The sequence below is a fragment of the Pelophylax lessonae genome (assembly GCF_965119305.1).
Source record: "Pelophylax lessonae genome assembly, chromosome: 3".
NCBI lineage: Eukaryota > Metazoa > Chordata > Amphibia > Anura > Ranidae > Pelophylax > Pelophylax lessonae.
The window spans coordinates 663,238,332-663,265,155 of NC_138770.1; the positions used below are offsets into that span (position 1 = coordinate 663,238,332).

At 46.9% G+C, this 26,824-nt stretch overlaps 1 protein-coding gene across 1 annotated transcript in view; it reads left to right on the forward strand.

Annotated features, from left to right (window-relative positions):
• The window catches only part of PLCB1 (phospholipase C beta 1), a 1,154,983-nt gene that overhangs the window by 797,954 nt on the left and 330,205 nt on the right, over positions 1–26,824 (forward strand). The window contains exon 11 of the mRNA XM_082249959.1: positions 23,321–23,478. Within this exon, the coding sequence (XP_082106085.1) occupies positions 23,321–23,478 (158 nt within the window). The remainder of the gene's footprint in view (positions 1–23,320; positions 23,479–26,824) is intronic.

Sequence of the window (26,824 nt, forward strand, 5' to 3'; positions counted from 1 at the left end):
GAGGCTTTTAAAAACTCCCAGCCTGGTTCATTACTCAAAACCGCAATCATGGGTAAGACTGCCGACCTGACTGCTGTCCAGAAGGCCATCATTGACACCCTCAAGCAAGAGGGTAAGACACAGAAAGAAATTTCTGAACGAATAGGCTGTTCCCAGAGTGCTGTATCAAGGCACCTCAGTGGGAAGTCTGTGGGAAGGAAAAAGTGTGGCAGAAAACGCTGCACAACGAGAAGAGGTGACCGGACCCTGAGGAAGATTGTGGAGAAGGACCGATTCCAGACCTTGGGGGACCTGCGGAAGCAGTGGACTGAGTCTGGAGTAGAAACATCTAGACCCACCGTGTACAGGCGTGTGCAGGAAATGGGCTACAGGTGCCGCATTCCCCAGGTCAAGCCACTTTTGAACCAGAAACAGCGACAGAAGCGCCTGACCTGGGCTACAGAGAAGCAGCACTGGACTGTTGCTCAGTGGTCCAAAGTACTTTTTTCGGATGAAAGCAAATTTTGCATGTCATTCGGAAATCAAGGTGCCAGAGTCTGGAGGAAGACTGGGGAGAGTGAAATGCCAAAATGCCTGAAGTCCAGTGTCAAGTACCCACAGTCAGTGATGGTCTGGGGTGCCATGTCAGCTGCTGGTGTTGGTCCACTGTGTTTTATCAAGGGCAGAGTCAATGCAGCTAGCTAATAGGAGAGTTTGGAGCACTTCATGCTTCCATCTGCTGAAAAGCTTTATGGAGATGAAGATTTCATTTTTCAGCACGACCTGGCACCTGCTCACAGTGCCAAAACCACTGGTAAATGGTTTACTGACCATGGTATTACTGTGCTCAATTGGCCTGCCAACTCTCCTGACCTAAACCCCATAGAGAATCTGTGGGATGTTGTGAAGAGAAAGTTGAGAGAAGCAAGACCCAACACTCTGGATGAGCTCAAGGCCGCTATCGAAGCATCCTGGGCCTCCATAACACCTCAGCAGTGCCACAGGCTGATTGCCTCCATGCCACGCCGCATTGAAGCAGTCATTTCTGCAAAAGGATTCCCGACCAAGTATTGAGTGCATAACTGAACATAATTATTTGAAGGTTGACTTTTTTTGTATTAAAAACACTTTTTTTTTTTATTGGTCGGATGAAATATGCTAATTTTTTGAGATAGGAATTTTGGTTTTTCATGAGCTGTATGCCAAAATCATCAATATTAAAACAATAAAAGGCTTGCGCTACTTCAGTTGTGTGTAATGAATCTAAAATATATGAAAGTCTAATGTTTATCAGTACATTACAGAAAATAATGAACTTTATCACAATATGCTCATTTTTTGAGAGGGACCTGTATGCTTTTACCTAGCACCTACCTAGGAGGGTGCTACATGTATTTGCTTTGGAAGAAAAAAATCTCCTCTAAAGTTGGGTGTCTGAGGTGTGGATGTTGCTGCATTATGTAAATCTATATACCGTATATACTCGAATATAAGCCGAGTTTTTCAGCATGTTTTTTCATGCTGAAAATGCACCCCTCGGCTTATACTCGAGTCACTGACTGGAGTGTCTTTTTAAAAATGGCGCCGATCTGCGCTGACTTGTCACTGCGCATGTGCCGCATGCCCGGAAATAGCCGAACGTGTTTGGCTTTTCCCGAGCATCGGTGGCGCATTTGCGGTGACGTATGGCGGCGCCGGGTGGCGCGATTTTTAAATCGAAGACGGCGCCTCACCGACAGGTAAGTGAGATGCCTCCGCAGCCCCTGTATTTCCTTATGCAGTGCTGCGGGCATGGTACAGGACATTCTCCTGTACCATGCCCGCAGCACTGCATCTCCTGTGCCATGCCTGTAATTACTGTGCCATGCCTATACCTACTGTGCCATGCCTATACATACTGTGCCATGCCTGTACATACTGTGCCATGCCTGTAATTACTGTGCCATGCCTATACCTACTGTGCCATGCCTATACCTACTGTGCCATGCCTGTACATACTGTGCCATGCCTCTACATACTGTGCCATGCCTGTACATACTGTGCCATGCCTGTACTTACTGTGCCATGCCTATACCATCACCTGTACTATGCCTATACCATCACCTGTGCCATGCCTGTACCATGACCTGTGCCATGCCTGTACTGTGACCTGTGCCATGCCTGTACCATGAGCTGTAACATGCATGTACCATGACCTGTGCCATGCCTGTACCATCACCTGTGCCATGCCCTTACCATGACCTGTGCAATGCCTGTACTATGACCTGCGCCATCTCCTGTACCATGCACGCAGCCCCTGTTTTGTGTCTCGTGGTGGTCCAGTTGGGTCCAGTAGCTGCAGCATTTCCCACCCTAGGCTTATACTCGAGTCAATAAGTTTTCCCACTTTTTTGTGGCAAAAGTAGGGGTCTCGGCTTATATTCGGGTCGGCTTATACTCGAGTATATACGGTAAACAGTTTTTTACATTTTACAATGGGGCACCTCGAGACTCCATAATTTTAAAGGGTGCCTTGACTGAAAAAAGGTTTGAGAAGCACTGACATAGATCACCCAGAGGGGAATGGTAGATCGTCTCTGAATTGTCTAGCTTGTGCTAGAGAATAGTGGTGTTTTCCGCAGGGAAAATGTATCATGTACAAACATGACGTTACAATAGGAAATAATAATCTCCCTCTCTCGTTAAAAAAAGAAAATTCTTTATCTCCCAATCAATCAACCAGTGTGAACAGGTGTTTTCTATTTTATGACTTATTGTGAATTCATGTTCTATCTTTTTATGTTTACATATCCAATAAAAAAAATGAAAGTGGAACAGATAATATTTATAATCTAGAGTTCTATGTGATGCACAATAAAATAGATTGTGTACAAAGTTTATAACTGGATGCTTGGCAGAGATGTATAGTAACTAAGTAGAACTACTTCACTACTGTACTTAAGTACGGAAAGGCGGTATCTGTACTTTCCTAGAGTAGAATTTTTTTCTCCTACTTCCACTTTTACTTCACTACATTTTTTCAATGATTTCAATACTTCTACTCCGATATTTTATTTTTTTTGTGCTGCATAGTTACTCGTTACTATTATAAAAATTACCACTGCCAGGAGAGTAGATGGCAGGTTTCATGAAGCTCAAAACATGTGTATTATCAACGCATACGAAAATAAATGCTACTGTATGTATAAATAAAAGCTGCATTTGAAATAGTAAAAAACAATATGATGTTCAAACTTTTGACTTCTTTCTTTAATAACTACATAACACAGTACTTGTACTTTTACTTTCAGTACTTGAGTAGTAATTTTTTTTTCAAAACTACTGGTACTTTTACTTTCAGTACTTGAGTAGCAAATTTTTTTTTTAAAAACTACTTGCAATACTTAAGTACAAAAAATGTTGAATACTTTAGTACTTCTACTTAAGTCACTTTTTTGATCGAGCACTTCCACTTCTACTCAAGTCACTTTTTGATCGAGCACTTGTACTTTTACTCAAGTATGGGTTTTGAGTACTTTATACAACTCTGATGCTTGGTCTACTTTAGAGAGGCCATCCAACTAAATAGATGTTTTTACCAGACAGCTATGAATCCCATCATGGAACTCTTTACATCAGCAATATCAGACAAGGGTATGCATGACCCACCAATACATCACATAAAGTGTTTCTCGACCTTGTTCAACTTATGGCACACTTTAACCACTTGCCGACTGCCTAACGACTATTTACGTCGGCAGTCAGCCCCTCACAGGCAAAGTGACGTAGGTCTACATCGCTAGCCTGTGAGGGTCTAGGGAGCGAACGCGTGCCGCTGGAGGCGCGCTCCCACTCCCACTCGCTCATGGACCCCCCCCGCGCGCAAGTGACCGGCGGACCCGATGTCCACAGGTCACTCGCGATCGCCGGTTACACCAGGAGAAAGGCAGGCGGCTAATGTAAACACAGCCGCCTGTCATTCTCCCCTATGTAACAGCACAGATCATACGATCCTGCTATGTAGGACCGTTGATCTGTGCTGTTACACACACAGCCACATCCAATCACAGTAAGAATCACGCCCCTAGGGACACACTTAACCCCTCCTTCTCAAATAAAGTTAACCCCGCCCCTGCCAGTGTCATTTTTTACAGTAACAGTGCATATGTATAGCACTGATTACTGTAGTAATGTCACTGGTACCCCCAAAAGTGTCAAAAATGTCAGTCAAGGGTTCGATCTGTCCGCCCCATGTCGCAGTACCACAAAAAAAATCGCAGATCGCCGCCATTACTCGTTAAAAAAAAAAAACAATAAAAATGACAAATCTTTCCCTTAGTTAGTAAACGCAATAACATTTGCGCAAACCAATCAAAATACGCTTATTGCAATTTTTTTTACCAAACATATGTAGCAGAAAACAAATTGGCCTAAAATTTTTACATTTTTTTGTGGGGAATTTCATATAAAAAAAATGTGAAAAATATTGTTATTTTTGCAAAATTGTCGCTTTTTTTTTGATTATAGCGCATGATCAAAAAATTGCACAGGTGATCAAATACCACCAAAAGAAAGCTCTGTTTGTGGGAAAAAAAGGACGCCAATTTCATTTGGGTACAGCGCCGCACGACAGCGCAATTGTCCGTTAAATTCACGCAGTGCCGAATTGCAAAATAGGCCCTGGTCAGGAAAAAGGTAAAATCTTCCGGGGCTTAAGTGGTTAAAAAAAAATGTAAAAATCTAAATTTTTTAACATTTTAGGCCAATTTGTTTTCTGCTACATATGTTTGGTAAAAAAAATTGCAATAAGCGTATTTTGATTGGTTTTCGCAAATGTTATTGCGTTTACTAACTAAGGGAAAGATTTTTGTCATTTTTATTGTTTTTTTTTTTTAACGAGTAATGGCGGCGATCTGAGATTTTTTTAGCGGGACTGCGACATTGCGGCGGACAGATCGGACCCTTGACTGACATTTTTGACACTTTTGGGGGTACCAGTGACATTACTACAGTAATCAGTGCTATAAATATGCACTGTTACTGTAAAAATGACACTGGCAGAGAAGGGGTTAACTTTATTGGAGAAGGAGGGGTTAAGTGTGTCCCTAGGGGCGTGTTTCTAACAGTTATGGGATGTGGCTGTGTGTGTAATTACAGAGATATACGATCCTGCATAGCAGGACCGTATGATCTCTGCACTTACACAAGGGAGAATGACAGGCGGCTTTGTTTACATTAGCCGCCTGCCTTTCTCCCTCTGTAACGGACGGACGGACATCGGGTCCGACGGTCACACGCGCAGGGATGACAGTGGGCGGGAGCGCGCCTCCGGCGGCGCACGCTCGCCCCCTATTGGCTTGCAGGCGAGTGACGTATATATACACGGGGTCAGCAAGTGGTTAAAGTATGCAAAATCTCAAGGCACCCCAGGTAAATTATACCTGGTTTTAAGGACAAATTGGGCCTTCATTTGTATGTTAATGGATAACTCCTGATTTTTTTGATTATCAAAGTAAAATTGGGCAAAAGTATTTAAAAAAAATTGTAAAAAATATTTTTAAACTTTGGCTTTATGGTTTATGCCATTATATATATAGACAAATCTACTACTGATGCAAATATGTGTAATATGTGTTGTTTGTACCCAGGGCTTTTTCTCAGCTGAGCTGGAACTTGGTGGAACTCACTTCCACTACCTCTCGCTCAGGCCCTCTGCTCCCTGCTCTCCACTATCACTTGTAAATACAGAAATCCAGCTTTTGTGTTTACAAGTGACAGCTGGTGTTCCAAATGGCTCCCACAGATCTGATCTCCTGAGCGGCTCCTACTAAGTGCAGGGTGGGGACAAGGGGGATGCAGGTGCCTGGGGTGCAGTGCTGATGCCGACACCCCCGCTGGATGATTTCCCTGCAAGTGAGAGAGGTGGAGCCACCCACAGTGTGCAGGGAGGTACTAGAGCTGGCTGGGTGCTTCAGCTTAAAGCGGAGTTCCGGGCACAAAAACGAGATTTTTTTTTTGTGCCCCTCCGCTAGGTATGCCTCACCTGAAAAGGAATTGGGTAGTTATTTTTTTTTTTTTTGTTTACTTACCTTGCAATTGAAGATCGAAGATACTCACCTCAGAGTACTTCCTCCCTCTGAGCCGCGGCTCACCCCGTCACTTCCTGTCTCGCTATGATTCCTGGGAGCTGAACGTCACAGCTCCCAGGAATCAATGCGACAGCACCGGCCCCGCTCGTCATTTCCGGGCGACGCCGCATTCACCTGCTAAACAGCTTCTGGGCATGCCCAGAAGCTGTGGAGGAATGCGGCGTCGCACCGGAAGTGACGAGAGGGGCCGGTGCGGCGCATTCTGGGACAAGAAGACGCGGAAGAAGACACAGAAGAGGACCGTGCCGGCTTCAGCTGCCCACAACAGAGATGGAAACGCTGTGGAAGAAATTTTATAAGTAAGTATTTCTTCTAAAAGGTAAGTGCGAACCGGGACAGATCAGAGGCTAGCCATTGTGGAATGTGCTAGCCCTGACTGTCCCGGGGGTATGTTCATTAAAAAATGACATCTGTGCCCGGAACTCCGCTTTAATGCAACAACAAAAGTAAGGTGAAAGATGGTGGAGCTTCTAGGGAGGGGGAGAATATAGGGGCAGTGGAGGGGGGTTGCATGCAGAGGTCAAAGCTGAAAAGGGGTGAAAGTGAGATGTGGTTAAGGAATGCAGAGATAAGCAGCTATGGAAGAATGCTGAACTCTGCACTCTATGCGTTGCGCACCTCTGAACTCTGCAATCTGTATGCAGCGAACAACTGAACTCTGCACTCTGTACATAATGCATCCTCGAACTCTGCACATAGCGCACCCCTGAACACTGCACTCTGTATATAATGCATTCCTGGTATTTAATACCCCTTTAAGACCCTTCCACTGTTAGTGAAATTTGGCCACGGCCACTATTTGATGAGGCTTTGAGGGTGTGTATGTGTGGAGGGAGGGGTTTTGGGGGGACCGTGGTTGAGTTCCTGCACCTATTTTATGAGAAAAAAAGCCCTGCTTGTACCCATACTAGGGGCAAGAAATAATAGTGTATATTTTCTTTTTTAATACTAACTAAACACACTGATGCTTAAACCTAGATAGAGCCTTGATCCAACTATTTTATCTTTACTTTTATTTTATTTTTTTCAACAGGATTTTTGTTTTGTTTTTTTACACAGGTTTTTCCTCTAGTGAGGAGAAAAGAAAAATTGTACGTTTTTCTTACAGGGGAGAAACAGTACAGGGATGGGCTCTAACACATGTTAACCACTTGCCGTCTGCTCACGTTGAGCCTACTGCGGCAAAGTGGTTAGTTATCATCTGACGACGTAGACCTACGTCGTCAGACACTCCCCTTTCTCGGCGGCGCGCGCACGCCGCCAGAGGCTCGCTCCCGCTGTATTCAGTCGCTGCTCTTCCCCGATCGTCGGGGAATCGAGTGTGGAGATCCGCCCGCTTGTGTAAACACAAGCGGGCGGATCTCTGAAGTGACAGGCAGGGTCAGATTGCAGGGTTCAGCATAGTTGAACCCTCGATCTGTCCCTTTGTCACACAGTCACCTCCCCCCACACGTCAGTAAGCACCAGGCATACATTAACCCCTCCCTCTCCAATAAAATTAACCCCTTCCCTGCCAGTGTCATTTTTACAGTAACAGTGCCTATTTATAGCACTGATTACTGCAGTAATGTCACTGGTACCCCCAAAAGTGTCAAAAATGTCAGTCAGGTGTCCGATCTGTACGCCGCAATGTCGCAGTCCCGCAAAAAATATCGCAGATCGCCGCCATTACGCGTTAAAAAAAACCCACTAAAAATGACAGAAATCTTTCCCTTCGTTAGTAAATGCAATAACTTTTGCGCAACCCAATCAAAATACGCTTATTGTAATTTTTTTTTACCAAACAAAGGTAGCATAAAACAAATTGGCCAAAAATTAAAAAAAAATTTGATTTTTACATTTTTTTTGGGGGAATTTCATATAAAAAAATTTGAAAAATATTGTTATTTTTTCAAAATAAATGCTCTTTTTTGTTTATAGCCCAAAAAGCAAAATAGCACAGGTGATCAAATACCTTCAAAAGAAAGCTCTGTTTATGGGAAAAAAAAGGACGTAAATTTAGTTTGGGTACAGCATTGCACGACCGCGCAATTGTCAGTTAAAGTTGCACAGCGCCGAATCGCAAAAAGTGGCCTGGACATAAGACAGCAAAATCCTCCGGTGGTAAAGTGGTTAATGCTGTAATTGACTATCACAGTGATTACGTGATCAAAAAACGACTCCCGGTCGTAACTCTAAGAACAGGAGCTCTTAATGGCAGCTTGGTCTCCACGATAGGGGGCGCGCAATTGAGCACCTTTCAAGACAAACACGTATACAGCGCTATGAAAAAAGTCTACGAAAAAAGTCTACTTCCAAGATATCTGCAAACATGTGTTAAGTCGTCCTCGGGAGTTCCGTCAAACGCCACAGCATCCTGGTTGAAAGAATCATAAAACAGATTTTAAACAGATATCTGATTTTTGAATGTATGTGTTTTACAGATAATTAGGTGTCAGGAGGCAATAAAATATTGTGTGAGATATTTGGCTTGTATCAAACATGTTATGATTTTTGTGAGAGTCCTCTGCCAGAATTAAAGCGGAGTTCCGGCCACAAAATCGACATAGTCGATTTTGGGCCATCCGCTTGCTTTTGGTCACCTGTAAAATAAATGGATAGTTACGATTTTTTTTTTGTTTACTTTGCTATTGAAGAAAAATATACTCACCTTTCTTCAACTTCCTCCCTCGGCGGCCGCGGCCCGCGCCGTCACTTCCTCTTTGCATTGATTCCTGGGAGCTGAACGTCATCGCTCCCAGGAATCAATGCGCCGGCACCTGCCCCGCTCGTCACTTCCGGTGCGTCGCTGCATTCCCTGCTAAACAGCTTCTGGGCATGCCCAGAAGCTGTGAAGGAATGCAGCGCCGCACCGGAAGTGACGAGCAGGGCAGGTGCCGGCGCATTCTGGGATTAGAGGACACAGAAGAGGACGCGCTGGCTTCAGCTGCCCACATCCGAGATGGCAGCACTGGAGAAGAAATTGTAAAGGTAAGTATTTCTTCTTGCAGGTAAGTGTGACCCGGGACAGTTCAGAGGCTATCCATTGTGGAATGTACTAGCCCTGACTGTCCCGGGGGTATTTTTATTGAAAATTTTTTTCGTGGCCGGAACTCCACTTTAATAAACAGCCTTGGCCCAGGCCTAGATCTAGGGGGGTGCTGGGGTGGGTGGTGCCCCCTTCCTCCCCCAGACTTTAGTTGTGCATCTCTGAGAGTGCATCCATTAATCCATGAGACTTGATGGAGACAAATGATATAAGGGGGACTCTGATGGGGGCATTTAATGTGAATGGGTACTCTGTTGGGAAAAATTGATGTAAGCTGGGCTCTGATGGGAACATTTGAGATAGAGTGGCATTCATATGGGGCCAGTTGATGTAAGGAGGCACTCTGTTGCGGACAGTTGGTTTAAGTAGGCAATCTGTGGATGTGGTGTATCTGGATTTTGCTAAGGCATTCAATACAGTCCCCCCACAAATGATTAACAAACGATTAATAACACAATTAATTTACAAAATAAGGTCTGCAGGCTTAGACCATGAGGTTTGCTTCTGGATAGAAAACTGGTTAAAGGGGCGTGTCCAAAGGGTGGTAATAAATAACGCGTACTCAGACTGGTCTGAAGTGATAAGTGGGGTCCCCCAAGGCTCAGTCCTGGGACCAATTTTGTTCAATTTATTCATAAACCGCATTGAGGACGGGATCACTAGCTCAATCTCAGTTTTTGCAGATGACACAAAATTAAGCAGGGCAATAACTTCACATCATGATGCAGAAATCTTACAGAATGACCTGAACAAAATAACAGAGTGGGCAACTACATGGCAAATAAGGTTTAATGTGGAGAAGTGTAAGGTGTTGCACTTGGGGACTAAAAACTTAAACGCAAAATAAGCTTTAGACAAGTGGTGTAAGGAGGCACTCTGTTGCCACAAGAAGCCATGAAGGGCCCCCCTGGACCCCTGGCTGGGGCCCTTCTCTTTAAGTCTGGGGCTCTTCCCACTGATCCTGGGGCCCTTTACTCTCGTTGCAGGGCCCTTTATTACAGTCCTGCAGCGGGACCCTTTCACAAGTTCTGCAGTGGGCCCCCTTCCTGCCATCTTGGGGCCTCCCCACGGTGGTGGAGTGCCAGGGCCCTGTCGCAAGTGTGACCTTTGCGATCCTAGAAGTTCACCCACTGGTGTCGGTAGTTTTTGTTTTTGGTACTTTAATTGTATTATTTTTTATCATTTGATTTTATTTTTTTTACAATGTGACTGACTATGACTCTGTTCATTCAGAAAAGGAAGGAGCAGGTAAATTACATATTAACTGACCCCTTTCCTGGTTCTCTATTGTGACACATCCCCTGCAGCAGCCGGCAGGAGAGGGGAGGGAGCAAAGTGGAGGGGGGGGAGGACCAGGGGAGCACACAGTGGCCCAGGGACAGCAGAACACAAGTGAACTGGATAGGAGGAGTGGCGGGGCAGCATACAGAGGAACCAATCTGCTCCATTTTCTTCCTGCAGCTACAGAAGGAAAAAAGACGACAGTGATTTCTCTACATGCTGCCCCCGCCGCCCCTCCTATCCATGTGTACAGGGGAGCTACACAGGCCCCCTGGAGCATGAGGCTGATTGCAATTGCAACCCCTGTAGTTACGCCCCTGGATATCACTGAATACAGATTGATTGTCAGATATGCAATTTTTTTTTTTTCCAAACGTTTTATTGAATAATAAAATACAATACAGCAAAAATGACAACCATATGCAAGTAAATATACATATACAGTATATATCAAAACAATTGAGTTTCCCACCCACAGTTGCAGACATAAAAAGGCCAAAAAGACCCAGGACCAACGTAAGGCGTCGCAAGCTCAAAGCTATGCGCAACGGTCCAGGAGCATCTGTCAAATCTGGCATAGAATGTGTAACCTGTAATGATATACCAAACCCCGAGAGGGGAAGGTTCAGATCCAGAATCCCCATATCTAACAATGTGAGGGGGTACAGAAAACCAGTAACAAACCCGTACAGCTTAGGAACACAAAAGAAAAGGAGAACCACTGTGAGGCACTCCAAGCCAAAAGGGTCATGACCTTGCACATGAGCGCGCTCCGGGCCCAACCGGCCCAGGCACAGCAACGGTAGGGAGGGGGGAATCAAAAAGAGGGAGAAAATAAAAGAAAGAACAAAAAATGGTCATCAGGAAGGGCTGAGGAAAGGTGCGAGCCGCGTGGACCAGCCAGACAGGTCAGAGCACCTAAAGGAGGTTGGGGGCAGGGAGGAAGAAGGAGGGAGGCAGGGCAGGGAGGGGGAAGGGGAAGGCGGGGAAAGGAAGGGGGAGACAGGAGAAAGAGAGAGAAAAGAGAAAGAAAAAAAAAAAAAAAAAAAAAAAAAAAAGGGGGGGGGGGGAGCTAATGCCAATTCGTATGTAATGATAGCCAACAATAATAGAAACATTGGGAAAGAGGGTGTCGATTCGGAAAACCAATGTACCATCTAAGTAGCCCCAAAAATATGATACCAAACCAAGGTGTATCACCAAAGAAAAAATCAAAGAAATAAGCGTAGCTTAAGCGTTAAGTGTAGCAAATTCCGGTGTGGTTGTGAAGTGAGCCCAGCATGCCCATTTCTTGTGATGTTTAGTGGGGGTGTCATTGGCAACATGGATGAGCTCCTCCATCTCCGCGATAACAGCAATTCTACGCAGCCACTGTTTAATCGTAGGTGCCTGCATTGAATTCCACAGAACAGGAACGCATTGGCGCGCCGCGTTGATCATCTGGACAGTAAGCGATTTTGTGTAGGAAGCATGTGAGGAGGGGGAGTGGTGCAGTAGGAATTGAGCCGGTGAGAAGTCCAGATCATCCGTAGTCACCCGTTTGATGATTCGGTGGACCTCCGCCCAAAAGGCCGTCAATCGAGGGCAAGACCATAGAATATGGAGGAGAGAGCCAGTGTCCGCCAGACACCTCCAGCAAGTGGAGGGTATGGAAGGTGTAATCTTGTGAAGGAGCGTCGGGGTGCGGTACCACCGGGAAACAATTTTATAACCGTTTTCTTGGGTCGTAACGTTCCGCGAACATTTATGGTTTTTCAAGAAGATCTGCTCCCATTCGTCTTCAGAAAACGAACAGGCCAGTTCCCTCTCCCAGGCAGCACAGCGGGTCCGAACAAGCTGACCCGTGTCCTCGAACAGGAGAGAGTGCGTGACAGAGATAAGCCTACGGAGGGGGCCTTCCTGCTGACAGAGCCCGTCAAACGTGGTCGGGGAATCCCGACAGGGGAACTTTCTAATGAATGTTCGCACATAGTGGGCCAGCAAAAGATAGGACCAAGGTGGAACAAGGGGTTTCTTTGCTTTCTGAGCAATAGAAGAGGCCGAAAAGACCTCCTCTCCGTCGCTGACATGGTGAATGCGCAGTCGTGCCTGCGGCCAGTGGTCAAGTAAGTAATGTTGGAGCATGCCGGGGGGAAAGTCAGGATTGAGTTTGAGCGGGGTCATCGGACCCTGAGCCCTCGAAACACCATGCGTTTTGCATGTTGTGCGGAAAGATAGGAGAGTAGGGCCGATCAAAGGGTGAAGCCGAAGAGAGGGTGGCAAGTGAGTGGGACTCAACCACGGGGACGTAGCCAAATCAAGTGTAGTGAAGCCACCTTCCAGGGACACCCAGTCCTTATACGGCTCATGAACGTTCCAATCAATGATTCTAGATAAGTGACACGCCATGTGATAATTCCGAGCGTCAGGAAGACCAATACCTCCCTTGTGTTTGGGCAAGCAGAGGAGGTTGTAATGTATACGGGGATGTTTATTATTCCATAAGAACGCGGACACAAGACGTTTATAGTCCCCAAAGAAGGACCGCGGAATTGCCACGGGAACTGTTTGGAGAACATATAGCAGCCTGGGTAGAGCATTCATTTTTAAGACCGCAGCTCGCCCAAACCAAGATAGAGGCAAACGAGTCCAAGCAAAGAGATCCTGTTTAATTCTGGAGAGAATCGGGGGAAAGTTCCGAAGGAACAAATTACGCAGATCAGCCGGAATCTGTATGCCCAGATATGTCAAGGAGTCTTGCTTCCAAACAAAGCGGAAGTTGGTCTTGCACATTTGCACCTCTTGGGGGGATAAGGAGACATTCAGTGCAAAAGATTTGGCAAAATTGATTTTCATGTTAGACAAAGAGGAAAATTGACGAAACTCCCGCATGACCGAAGGCAGAGTAGTAACAGGTTCAGTCAAAAACAGCAAGAGATCGTCTGCGTAAGCAGCCACCTTGTATTCCTTGGAAGCAGACTTGACCCCGCGAATAGATGGATTACTTCTAATACTGTTCAAGAAAGGTTCCAAAGTCATAACGAAAAGTAGGGGGGACAAAGGGCACCCCTGTCTAGTTCCATTGCGGACAGGGAAGGCGTTTGACAGGGTGTCGTTTACCCGGACCCGGGCACTCGGATTAGCATAGAGAGACATAAGGAAGCACAACATGCGCGGGCCCAACCCCCAAGCGCGAAGGGCAGCCTCCATATAGTCCCATGACACCCTGTCAAACGCCTTCTCGGCATCCAGGGAAAGGAGGAACCCCCTCTGCCGAGACATTGAAAGGACGTGGTGAAGGTTAATAGCTTTAATGGTGTTATCCCTGGCCTCCCGGCCAGGGATAAAGCCAACTTGATCAAGATGTATCCCTTTAGAGAGGAGAGGAAGCAACCTGTTAGCCATGATGCGAGCAAAGATTTTTATATCCACGTTCAACAACGAAATCGGTCTATAATTGGACGGAGCGGTCGAGTCCTTCCCCTCCTTCGGGATAACAACTATGTGCGCTTCAAGCATACATGGGGACAGGGGCTGATCAGCCGAAAGAGAATTAAACGCCGCCAGAAATGGGGTGGATAGAACATCGGCAAAAGATTTATAGTAAGCCGCAGACAGGCCATCCGGGCCCGGACTCCTGTTTGGCTTAAGCTGCTTGAGTGCCGACGTCCATTCGAGAAGGGTGATGGGGGTGTCAAGAGAAGCCCTGGAATCCGACGAAATCCCCTGAGTCAGATTCCTGGAGAGGAAGTCGTCGAGAGCACGCACTCTCGATTCAGGGGTAGAGGAGGGAGATTTCTCACGTGGTAAGTTATATAGCTGACAATAGAACCTCTCAAATGCGCCAGCTATATCCCTATTGTTAGAGATACGTGAGCCAGAATCCGAGCGAAGGTGGTGGACGACCGTTTTGGCTTTCCGGGCATGCAAGGCTCTCGCAAGGAGGCGGCCACTCTTATTGCCATGCTCATAAAAAAGCTTCTGGGAAAGCAAAAAGCTCCTGCGTGTCCTCCTGTCTAACTCCAACTGAAGCTTTTCTCTAGTGTCCATGAGAGTGTCATGCGTGGCCTGAGCCAGCGTCTTCTTGTGAGCCCTCTCCAGGGCAGAGATTTGAGACAAGTACTCAGAGATGGTCGCCTCCCTCTGCTTCCGCAGCGCAGAGGCTAGCGCCAAGAGTTTACCTCGGACCACACACTTGTGTGCAGCCCACTGAGTGACCAGAGACGTATCGGAAGTCGAATTACAGCGAAAGTAATCCACTAGGCAGGAGCGGATTTCGGACAGTCGGGTAGGGTCCGTCAGCAGGGAGGCATCCAGCCTCCAGATTCTGTCCCGTGGGACAGAGATAGGCAGAGACAGTGTCATCGTAATCGGGTTATGATCGGAGATAATAGAGGGTTCAATTGTAGCATCCACAAGATAAATCAAATCCTTTTGGGAGAGAAAGATATAATCTATCCTGGAATACTTCCGGTGCAGCGGGGAGAAAAAAGTAAAATCTTTATCACGTGCATGCATAGTGCGCCAAGAATCGTGCAGGGACAATTCCTGAAGGCCCAGTTTAATTTGTTTCAGAGCCTTGTAGGGAAGGCAAGAGGAACCCGTGGAAGTGTCCAACAGAGGGTCCAAAGGGACATTGAAATCACCCCCAAAAATGAGAGTGCCCTTCTGGAAGGGAATCAGTTCAGCAACCACAGCACGGCAAAAAGAAACTTGGGAGCAATTCGGACTATAAACATTCACCAGAGTGAGAGGCTGGTCACGAATAGATCCAGTCAGAAAGAGGTAGCGACCCAAGGGGTCCGCTAAAGAGGCCGAGATGGTGAAAGGGACAGACTTGGCAATCAGAATCGAAACCCCCTTAGTCTTAGAGTCAGCCGACGTAGCATGAAAAACGGTAGGATAATACTTGTTGTGGCAGCGGGGAATAGCATCAGAGCGAAAGTGCGTCTCCTGAAGAAAGACCACGTCCGCTCTGAGTCTGCGCATGTGCGTCAGAACCGTTGACCGCTTCTGTGGGGTGTTAAGACCCTTAGCGTTAAAGGAAACTATTTTCAATGTTTGGGCGTCAGGGCCCAACGAAGGGGCACGTGGCATGTTAGCAACTGGCAGGAGCCAAAACCCTAGGGAAGAAAAAAAAAAAAAAAAAAAAAAAGAGGGGGGGGGGGGAGAAGAGAGCGGAAAGAGAAAGGGCTAAGAGGTAAGGGAGGGGAACAAGCAGGGAGGGGGGGGAGCAGATAGGGGACAAAAACCGAGGGTGTAAGTAGACCTGCTACCTTACCCAACTAGGGAAGGGAGGGGAGAAAAAATATCGGATCAAGATCGGGAGAGGTAAATCACCTCAGCCGTTGGCGAGTGTGGAAGGTAGAGTATCCAAAAATGGGAGTCAGCACCAGGCACCTGGAAGGCCCTGAAAGCTGAAAAAAGAGCCCTATAAATGCAGGGAAACCAGGGGAGCAGTTCTGGCATACAAACCCAGATACAGGGGCATACAGCCCAGTCCCATAAGGAAAGGGCAAGGGGGCAGCCCGAAATATAGGAGTACAGAGGTAGAGAACGGAGGAGGGGGTAGAACACAGCAAAATATGCAACAGTCTGGATAAATTTGGCCAAAACAAAAAAAAAACAACATAACCCAACCCAAAGTAACCGTGAGCCGTGTATCAGTGTCTAGACAAAAGGGGACGGGGGAAGGGAAGGAGAAACCCATGGAGTACCTAATGTCACCCTAAAACAAGGGAGAGAGAAGCCTGTGCCCCTACCTTAAAGCGTAACACCTGTAGAGAAAGGACCATTAGTGTGCATGAAAATCACAACGTCACAAAATTGTTTCCCACCAAGGAGCCAGTAAGGCACTTCCACAGAGCTAGTCTGCACTCAGGCAATTCCCAGGCGGTGGAAACATCAACACCGCCAAGGGAACGGCAGGAGGACAGAGGGTTAAGAGACATAGTGGAACATGAAAAGATAACAACAGAATAGGCCCAGTTCGAGACCCCCAGACTCCCCCCTCCCCACCAACATCCCCCACCCCACCCCCCCAACCCCACCAGAAGATCTCGATCACCACAGAACAGTGCCACCCAAAAGACTGTCAAATAGGGGTCATACACCGAGGGAGCCAGCCGGCATGGCAATGCAAGACACAGCCCGCAGCCCTCAGTGCACGACACCGCAATGACAGTGAAAAAACAAATCCTTCCGGAGCAAACATGACCAGCATCACACCCAGGGAAAGTCAGCGATATCAGCAGCCAGTATCATCCGAGAGGGCTGCTGTGTGAGCAGAGGCATGCTGAAAGATGTGGTGCTAGTGGCCCAGGGCGAAACTCCAAGTCCAAAAAAGCAAGAGGCTGCGGGGCAAGCAAAGTCAGAAGGCAAGTACCAATCCCAGGAGGTGACTGCATAGGGTATCGTGCAAAACAGTACATACTTAATCCCTCTAAGCACAGCACAGGGAACGGTGACAGAGTCTGGCAGAGGAGGGGGGGGGGGGAGGGCCATCGCCACAGTACCGACATGTAACGTCTGTCGAAAATAAAGCAGGGCAGGAGGGGGAGGACGAACGCCCCAGGGAGCAGTGAGTCCATGGAAGAGACCAACAGGGGTACAGCTCAGCATAGCGTTCAGGAGGGGGGGGGATTAAGTGGACGGGGGGCCCCGCCGATCAAAGCGGCTTCTCAGTGTCCAGGCTATGGAAAGGGCAGTCACAGTGCGTAGGTGTTAGAAACATACAGTAGGCAGCCAGGCTACGGCCGGAGAAACGTAGGAGAATCCAGGGCAACGGACACAGGGGACATCAGGTACTCACACCAAGACGCCGCACAGATCACGGCGTGTATCGTGCTCGGCGGTGATCAGGGGAAGCCATCGGACTGCCATTGCGGGGTGGGCCAGCTCCCTCAGCCGGAGGAGAGGAAGGCGGGTGAGCTCTGCGTCTGCCGACGCCGAAGTGGAAGTTGCCTGCAGGATGCACTCCCTCCATCGGAGCATCACGGTGAAGTGGCGAGAGACGAAATTCACTGTACCAATCCGGTAAGTGGACGTAGGGGATGTCCAGCGTGGAGCAAAAGTGTTCCAGGTCCTCCGGGACCCGAAGCAGAGCGGTGCGACCCTGAGAGGTGGCCGAGAGCCCGAAGGGAAACTTCCAGCGGTAGACGATGGCTCTGGAGCGGAGCTCCTCCAGCAGGGGGCGCAGTTCTCTCCGTCGCTGCAAAGTGATGTTAGAGAGGTCTTGGAACATCTTAATTTCGGCGCCATTATATGTAAGATGTTGCCGGACTCTGGCATTCCGTAGAACGTCTTCCTTCACCTGGAAGTTCGCCAGGCAGCAGACCACGTCTCTAGGTGGATCATTGTCCCTGCCCCGAGGGCGTAAGGCACGGTGGATCCGCTCCAGGACGACTGGCGTTTCAGGGGGTCTCCCCAGCAGATCGTTGCATATGGCCGCCACCGCTTGTGGAAGGTTCTGGTGTTCTACACTCTCCGGGACACCCCGAACCCGCAAGTTCTTTCGCCGACCCCTATTATCCAGGTCCTCCACGTGGCGATTCAGATCCCGCAAGAGTACTGCGTGGGATTCCGTGACCTGCTGAACATGACACAGTGAGGCATCATGGCGGACAGTTGTAGATTCCACCTCATCCACACGCATGGCCATGGCCTGAAAGTCACTCCGGAGGTCCGCAATGGCCGCAGAGAAGGTGGCTTTAATGTCCATTTTGATATCCGTGGCCACCATCTGCAGGTCAGCAAACGACAGGGAAGCCACTGGTCTGGGAGCGCTCGCTTCAGGCGGTGAGGCATCAACACTCGGGGGGGCCCTACTCGGCGAGCGGGAACGAGGTAGGCTGGAGGGAGAGGTAGTAGGCCGCTGAGTATCCCTGTTCTGGGTGCGGAAGATTTCGGGTATATTCCGGCCGGGCTGGGACTCCGGTTCCCGCGAGGACCGGGATCGGGTAGCCGAAGAGCTCCGTGACGTACTCCCCATGGTTAGGTAGCGGGTAAGGGGTGATTTCGGGCAGCAAAGAGAAAAGATCGGGCCGTGAGGTGCAGGAGCTCGGAGCTAAGCAGCCATCTTGGATCGGGACCAAGCCACACCCCCAGATATGCAATTTTTAACGCACTATATTAGCACTATATAACTTAATAGGCGCAATTTTTGCCCTTCTTTATTATTTGTATATTCCGGCTTTGATAGCTGTAAGGCATGCAGCTCCTTTAATAGAATACACAGAACTTTTGAGCAGAGACCTACCATCATTATATATATATATATCCAGCCCTGCCTGGGCCTCATTATTTAAAGAGGGCCGGCCTTGTACCTAAACAGCAAGGTTGGCTTTCTAATGTGACCCTCCCACCCCCTTTCTGAAACTCTACATAAAACTCAAAAAAATACACCTGTAGGCGAAAAAAAGTAGAATATTGTACCTACCCTTTTCCCAGCTTCCTTCCAGCGAGATCCCAGGGAAGCCCGGATTTTGCACTGTTCTGCATTCTCTTCTTGTGAGATTTGAAGTATTTAGCATTCCACGAGATCTCATCGGCAGGATGGTGACATCAGGGCTGGCCCAAGACATTGTGCTGCCCCCCATCCCCCCCAAAAATGTTTTAAAAAATCACACCCACCAGAAGGCCCCCACATCCATTATTTTATATTGTAGCCCTGCCCCCAAGGGGGTGGCTTATTGTATGGGTATCCTCTTCACTTCTTCAGCCCTGAGCCTGCTCTAACCCAACTGACACTATTTGTTCATCATTCTGAATGATTGAGACCACAAGTATTGCAGTGAAGAATCAGTTTACTGCTTTTGACTTTTAAAATAAACAAGAGTATACAAACAGAATCAATCAATCACAAACAGATCCTGAATTCCCAACCAAGGATTTAGGTTTAGTTCAGCATTCAGGATCTAGAACACAGACCGCACATACATATGCAAATATATGTATATGTATGCTAGAGGATTGCGTTCAGCAACAGTAAAGGCACATTGAATTGTAGTAGTGTACTTAGAGAGTGACCACAGATTAGAATAACTACTCTTAGTAACTTAATGTAGAATAAACAATATAATAATGCTAGATTACTATCAGAGTGCACTCTGTGTACTAACGGGGGCCCCCTTTATGCTAAATTGAAAAAGTCTCCTGGTGAGTGAGGCCTCACTATTCTTCACCGGCAAGGAAATCCCAACAATCCAAGGAAAGTAATTGTAATCCAATAAAGGTTATGATGATGAACTGTATTCCCCAAAGCAATCAATAATTGTAATCTACAGAGATGTAGGTAAAACAGATCCTGATGCGTCTCAACAACTAACAGCCTAGGACTGAGTAGAGGGCTTGAGGCCTAGTTCACCCACCTCGCACTATATGTATAAGTGCAGTGTCCAGTGGTTTAACTATATGTCAGTATGGCCTTGTTGAAGCAAACAGTTTGGTAGTCCTGCCCTGTCTCAGCCTAGGTCCGTGGTTAATGCAGATGTAGATACTGGATCTCTCTCACCCAAACCGGGAACTCCCCTCTGCTCAGTGTCTCCTTCTGCCTGCCAGCAACATTCTGCTCGGTCACGCTACCGAGACTCCTCCACACATTCACACCGCTCGCTTCAGCATCGGTGTCCGCCACTAGGCCTCAGCCTATTTTCCTGCGATCCGCAGCAGCTCTTCCCCTTCCTTCCAGTGCACTGTCTTCGATGCAAGAGAGCGAGAATCGATCCCGCCCCCCTTTATAAAGACACTCCCAGCAAGCTCCGCGCGTCCCATTGCTTCCTGGGAGAAGAGTCTCTCTTAGCAGTCTATGATCCTGGCTCCTCCCGGACTACATCTCCCATAACTCCAAAGTCACTGTCTTTGCAGAACTTTAATAACAAATAACAGTTTATCAATGCCAGCCATGCGACCCGGCTACATCATCATGATAATTAAAACTAAAATTTAATTTATCAGGAAGTCAGATTTACATGCAACAGCTCCTTGTCTATATGCAAAATCATATGACATACCGTTATGTTCAATTCCAAGCCACAAACTCCAGTATTATTTTGTTTGTCTGAATGTCTGACATCATTGCGCACACCACAATCACGCGAGGGACGTTCCCTGGAGGAGATGCTCCTCCTCCTAATACTCAATAGTTTGCAATACAGGCGGCAGTATGAGATAGGGAAATGCCGCCCATAACGCGCCACAAACTGAAGATACACAAAACTGCTGGAAAAAAATCTTGGGCGTCAATTTGATGCCCCTCTCAAAGTGCCGCCTGGGTCCAATGGACCCAGTGGGACCCATGGTAGGGCCGGCCCTGGGTGACATCATCTTCTGCACAGTGAAAGATGGGGAAAGGGAAGTATATTTTATAAACGTTTTTTTATCCCCTACATGCGTTGTTTTTTATTTTAATTTCTGCAGTGTTTCAACAAGGGGGATGCAATCTTGCATTGAGTGCAAGGTCTGCTATAAATGTTGGCAAGGGGACCAATACTTATAATAAAAGTGTTTACTGAGAAAAGATATTTTATCAGATTGAACTTTTCCTTACTGAAATGCACAAAAAAGTATTTAATACAAAAAAATCAATTACACTTACACAAATAATATAGGAATGGATGTACTCAACCTGTCAATTTTGCAAACATAAACCGCTTCTATCGACCTGTAACTCATGATCAATTAGCTGGACCTGCACTGAGATTGTATCATGACATTAATCCATACCTCTGATATTTTGCAAATTTATTAGTTGGCACAACTACCCTTTAAATATTGTAAGGCATCATTTTTGTTTTGTCTTTTGCCCGTGCACTTTTGCTTTATAATGTTACTTTGTATTGGTTATGTTTCTCTATAATCCTGTTGGGTAAATGATTCCGGACCAGACCGGTTAGGATTGGGCAGACACCAAGAACGGGCTTTGCACTGTTGAAAGATATGTCTGTGAGTGTTAGAACGGTTGTGTTTAAGGACATGTACAAGAAAAGAAGAAAAGCATATAATAACATGTAGAGAAATATAAGAAAATATCTATTTTTGGAATGGTGATGAAGCCCATATAAAACTATTGATTGTTTCCCACTGCATTCTGCAGGCTTCCAATTCAAAAAGGTCTGGAAAGTGAAATAGGCCCCCTGAATATTTAATGCTTCAACCAATCCGGGTGATGCGGGTAAAATAAATAGTCTGGGGTCTGGAGCAGCCCGGGTCGAATGCTGCTGTAGAACTTTCCAACCTCAAGTGCTGCTGCCCCTTTGAGGCAGTCCTGCTGGATTTGGCAGATGTTCATTGAGGTCCCAACTGTTGTAGAGCTGGAAGCCTATTCTTAATTTTACCTGGAGCTAGGGATGTGGTCAAGAGTACTCACTGAGGAGTGCTCAAGATTTAATGACTGGTTGCTGTCCTACTCTAAGGTGCCAGCTGTAGCTCATACTAAGACTGCTCCTTCAGGGTATCAGTTCTGCTATCCCTCTTTGTTTCGGGCTTAAAGACTATTCAAAGAAGTTTTGCCTAGTGAGGTGTGTCCTCCTGTTACAAGTCATAATTTTGGAATATCCCATACCAACCCAACCCCTCTGCTGTTATTAGTTCTATAAGCAATAAATCAAACAAAGATATCCCCTAGGCTGTATAATGGAGCTACAGTGAATGGGCTGCTGCCTGTGTGATTGGTAGCCTCGGCATTGTCTGGGTAAGAACCAGTTAAAATCAGCAGCCCCAATGAGTGTACCGCTACATTAACATTGACTGCAAAGTGAAATTTGTACCTAGATCATGGGTGCTCAACCTCGTAGTTCTGTAACAGCTGGAGGGGCACAGGTTGAGCACCCATGACCTAGATCAGGGGTGTCAAAATCTATTTAATCAAAGGGCTGCATAAGCAGTATGATTGCCCCCAAATGGGCCAGTTGTATCTAGGGTGCGCTACATACAGAGTGCAGAGTTCAGGAGTGCATTAGGTACAAGAGTGTAGGGCAGGCATGTCCAACCTGCGGCCTGGAACCACAGGCAATGCGGCCCACTGCCCCCTGACAATTTTTTTTTTGCTGGGAAGGAAGGAAGTCGAGTCGGGGGCACGGCCTCAGAGGTTTCCAACTAACTGTAGGCAGAGACTGCCTCGGAGGGGATCATCCACTAGTTGTGTTAAATTAGTGCTTGGGGGGGGGGCACGGCAGTGCGGGAAGGGCGCAGCAGTGTTTTATTACTTATATACCTTAACTATAGTATATATTTTTTATGCGGCTCGAGAAAATTTCTCTACACTCAGTGTGTAACCCAACCGCCCCCTCCCCCACAAAGCTTTCTTGCATTTCTCGTTCCTACCTGGCCTGGCTCTAGTACCTACCTGTGTGTAGGCAGCTCTGCCTCGCCTTTCAAAGAGGTCGTTCTCTCTCTCAGCTTCTGAAAACCTGTCCCTGCCATTAGTGTGTGCAGGGATCTGTTATTTCCAGGAGCTGCTGTGTTTGCAAGAGACAACGGGGAGTGGAGGGCCAGAGCCGAAGGTGGTAGAATGGAGTTTCACCATGATCTGATGAACTGGGTGCGAGAGCCACTTGATAAGGTCTGGAGGGCCAGATTCGGCCCGCGGGCCTTGTGTTTGACATGTGTGACCTAGATGGAACCAATTATGCCCAATGTTACAAATTGCATGTTGTGTGTGAAAAATTAAATACATTTTTATATTAAAAAAGACATGTAGTATAGGATGTGTAAGTAGTTTTATGTGATTTTATTGGTTATTTTACATCAGTCCCTGCCTTTAGGGAGCTTACAATCCAACGTCCTTATTTCACATACATGCATACATATACTACAGCCAATTTAGATGTGAGCTAATTAACCTACCAGCATGTCTTTCAGACCTTATCTCTAAAAAAATGTAGTCAGTATTGTCATTAATATTCTGTATTTTCTTGATCTGTTACAGCGGGGCAGCTGGCTGGGAACTCCTCAGTAGAGATGTATCGTCAAGTGCTTCTGGCTGGTTGCCGCTGTGTTGAACTGGACTGCTGGAAGGGCAGAACCGCAGATGAGGAGCCGGTCATTACTCATGGCTTCACCATGACTACTGAAATATTATTTAAGGTATAACACAATATTATAGTTTTTATTTTTACAGGATTTACAGTTTGCACAGCGCGTTTGTACAAAGCTATGCTTTCCAGCATTATGTATAGGATCCATGACCCTTGAAGAATGAGTTTTCAAGGGTTTACGAACAGGGACATTATCCTTCTCACAAAAACAGAACTGGGATTTGGATGATCACCTTTATGTATTTTAAATATGAAAGTCAAGGTTTACTGGATCTTTCATAGGCATCCTTTTATTTTTATTTTTTTTGTGTTCAAGGATTTGGTAGGATTATCACACATTCATCTTTTGAGCACTGTAGCTGCTCTAATCCTATCTTTGGTGGTTGCTGCATCCATAATTGTTCCCTAGATAAAGTGTTGATGGCTCTGAATATTCTTAGTGGGATAATAACTGATGGATTATGGAGAAAGTAAAGTAATTGTGGCATTAAAATTATTTTTGTCAAATTTGCCCTCTCCATTATGGTAAAGGAAGGTTTTTGCCATACCCGTATTTTGTCTTGAAACCTCAAAATGAGCCACAATCTAGGGGGTGCAGAACCACCTTTGACTAGGTAAATAAGAGGCTCCAAGTAGCTACCAAAAACCATAAAGACTTGCATCATTTCTTGAAAAGAAGAGTGTGACGGAACCAACCCACACTGTGCTTGAGTGCTTCCGTCAGTATACTGTTTCTTCCAGTCTTGAACATAGATATCAGATATTATAGTCGCATAACATACAAGACTAGCCGACAAATAGCTTGTATGAGATCTGGAACGTTTATTTGACAAACTCACACAGAATACAGTATATACCACACAGGAGGACATCCCCCCTCCTGATCAGATTACCCTAACAATACAAACTGTAATCAGAAACATAATTAACATGCGCTAAATAACTAGTCACTTAACCCAGCCTGGATGACTAGACTATTCGGCCCCTACAACAGTGAATACAAAGGACACATTATGACAAGTATAAACACACCCTACAAGGATTTGCTAGCAGAGACAATAGGTGTTCCAATTAACAATTAACCATGGCATCCACATCTAAGCAATGCTTTAATTAATCAGGAATTGCGAACAGTGTGGCAATGGTCTACGACAGGCCATATGACAAAGCTCGTACAATATCCCCTTTGAAGTAATCCAAACTACATTCTCAGTGTCCATTAAGTAGCTGTCCATCATTTTCTCGATCACCCTGTGCCCGTAATAGACACAGGTGACTTACACATAAGAGGGGCACGGGAAGGCGAAACAAGGGTTTCCCAACCTCTCCAAGGAAATCTGGGTTCCAAGGGCCCCCCCCACCCAAAGTGACTCCTGTCACATCTCTCTCCTTTCGACAGGAGACTGTAATCCATAATTTCCTCCAACCGCCACTCCAGATCGCTCTCAAAGTCCCCTGGGAGCTTCCCGTACAACAGTCCTAGGCCACCACAGCCAAAGCCTTTCATTGGGCTGTCATCTGCTATCCAGGGGCATGCTTGGGATACATGCCACCGGAGGGCTCCATAGCTCTCTTCTAACCGCATCTCTGTCCAGACCAGCCTGCTTAACTCAGCTGTCTGCTCCTTGTGCCATTTTTCTCCCAAAAACAGCATCCGCAATCCATACTGTGACCCGTATCTTTCCTGGATGGAGAGGAGGATTTTTCCCTGGTGTCGCTGCTCACGGGCTAGCGCTTCCTTTCAGAGTTCCCAGTGGATAGAATCATACCATCTCAGCAGGAGCTCCTCAGAACCTCTTCCTCTGTGCTGTATCCACATCTCTCGCAGCCTCCTTCTGAATTCCTATTCCATGGCAGCTGGTATCTGTGCCTCTCTTCTCCTGCTATCCGGACCTTGGATCCCGGTGGAGGTTTGGATGTCCCATACTACAGGAAGCATCCCACCGCTTGCCACCAATGTGCGGAACAGACCCACACTGTGCTTGAGTGCTTCCGCCAGTATACCCGCCCCCTACCCACCCTCAGATTATTGTTTGCTGAGAGGAAATGGGGGCAGGTAACAAACTCTGTATAGTCCCGATCTGACATCCAGTGGCATCCCTGAGCCGCGATCTTTTTCCCCTTCAGCAGCGGCATCTCTCTCGCCAGCTGTCCGTGCAAAGCTTTAGAAATCGGCTTCTCCTAGGCTCTTCCTCTGCTTTGACATATCAAGATGAGGAGGAGCTGATGGAGAAGGAGGAGAAGTCTTGATCTGAAAGTCCTGATCTGACGGGCGCTACAGTGACAGGAGTGAGAAGCTGGGGAGGAGAGAGAGAGAGCACATCCCGCTCTCTCCTGTCAGCGAATAGTTGCAGAAACACTCCTGGCAGCGCCCCCTCCACCTCCCATGCTACAGATGCCCAGGGCAGCCACCCCTTCATCCCACCCCTTGTACCGGCTCTGGGTGTCTGGGTCCTCATATGTGAACAGCCAACATTATAATATATGGGATTTTGGATGTTGAGCATTTTGGACCTTCAAGACCCAAGAGGTTTTGGAGAGAAAGTGAAAAACCTCAACATTCACTCTTTTGCAGTTGACCAGTCAGGCTTACCATTTGCTTCTTTCACACATGTTCCAGTATTCTGAGCTGCATGGGTTTCTTCAAGCATTTCCTGCATTGTGAACTATTGGTTTCTGAATACAGGCTGTACAACCCAAAGATAACAAGCAGCACTCCCTATCGCATAGCAGGGTTTCTCAACCAGGGTTCCATGGAACTCTACAGTTCCTCTAGAGCAGTGTTTTTCAAACTTTTTTCACCCAAGGCACACTTTAAAATCTGGAAGAATCTCAAGGCACACCAACCAAAAATGCAGCCTGGACTGGACGGAACAACATGACGTCGCTCTGGCCCTCCAAGGCCATAGAGGCTATTAAAGAGGATATACTCTTTCATCGGCCCCTGGGAGTAGCCGGCTGCACTATTGGATTGCTTCTCGGGTGAGCCAGTGGGAGGGGGGTACATCCCCTCCCGCTGCTTCTGAAAGCATTCCAGTGGCTCATGTGCTGCTTGGAACCCTTTCATTAGAAAGCCAGCCGTGGGCTGTAAAAAACAATACTAAGGTTATGGCTGATATCTTCAGCCATAACCCCGATAAACCATTTCAGAGCCGGAACGTATATTTAACTATGACTCGCTGCAGTGCAGGTGTAGCGCAGGGTACCTGCACTTTTCATGTGCGTTACCTGCCGTTTCTCATCAACTTATATTATGTCCTACATTTTCTGAAAGCACTCCAAAAATGAGGGACATAATAGAAGTCTATAGGAAACTGCAGGTAATGCACATGAAAACCACGGGTACCCTGCGCTACACTTGCACTGCGGCCAAACTGCAGCAGAGCAATGTGCAA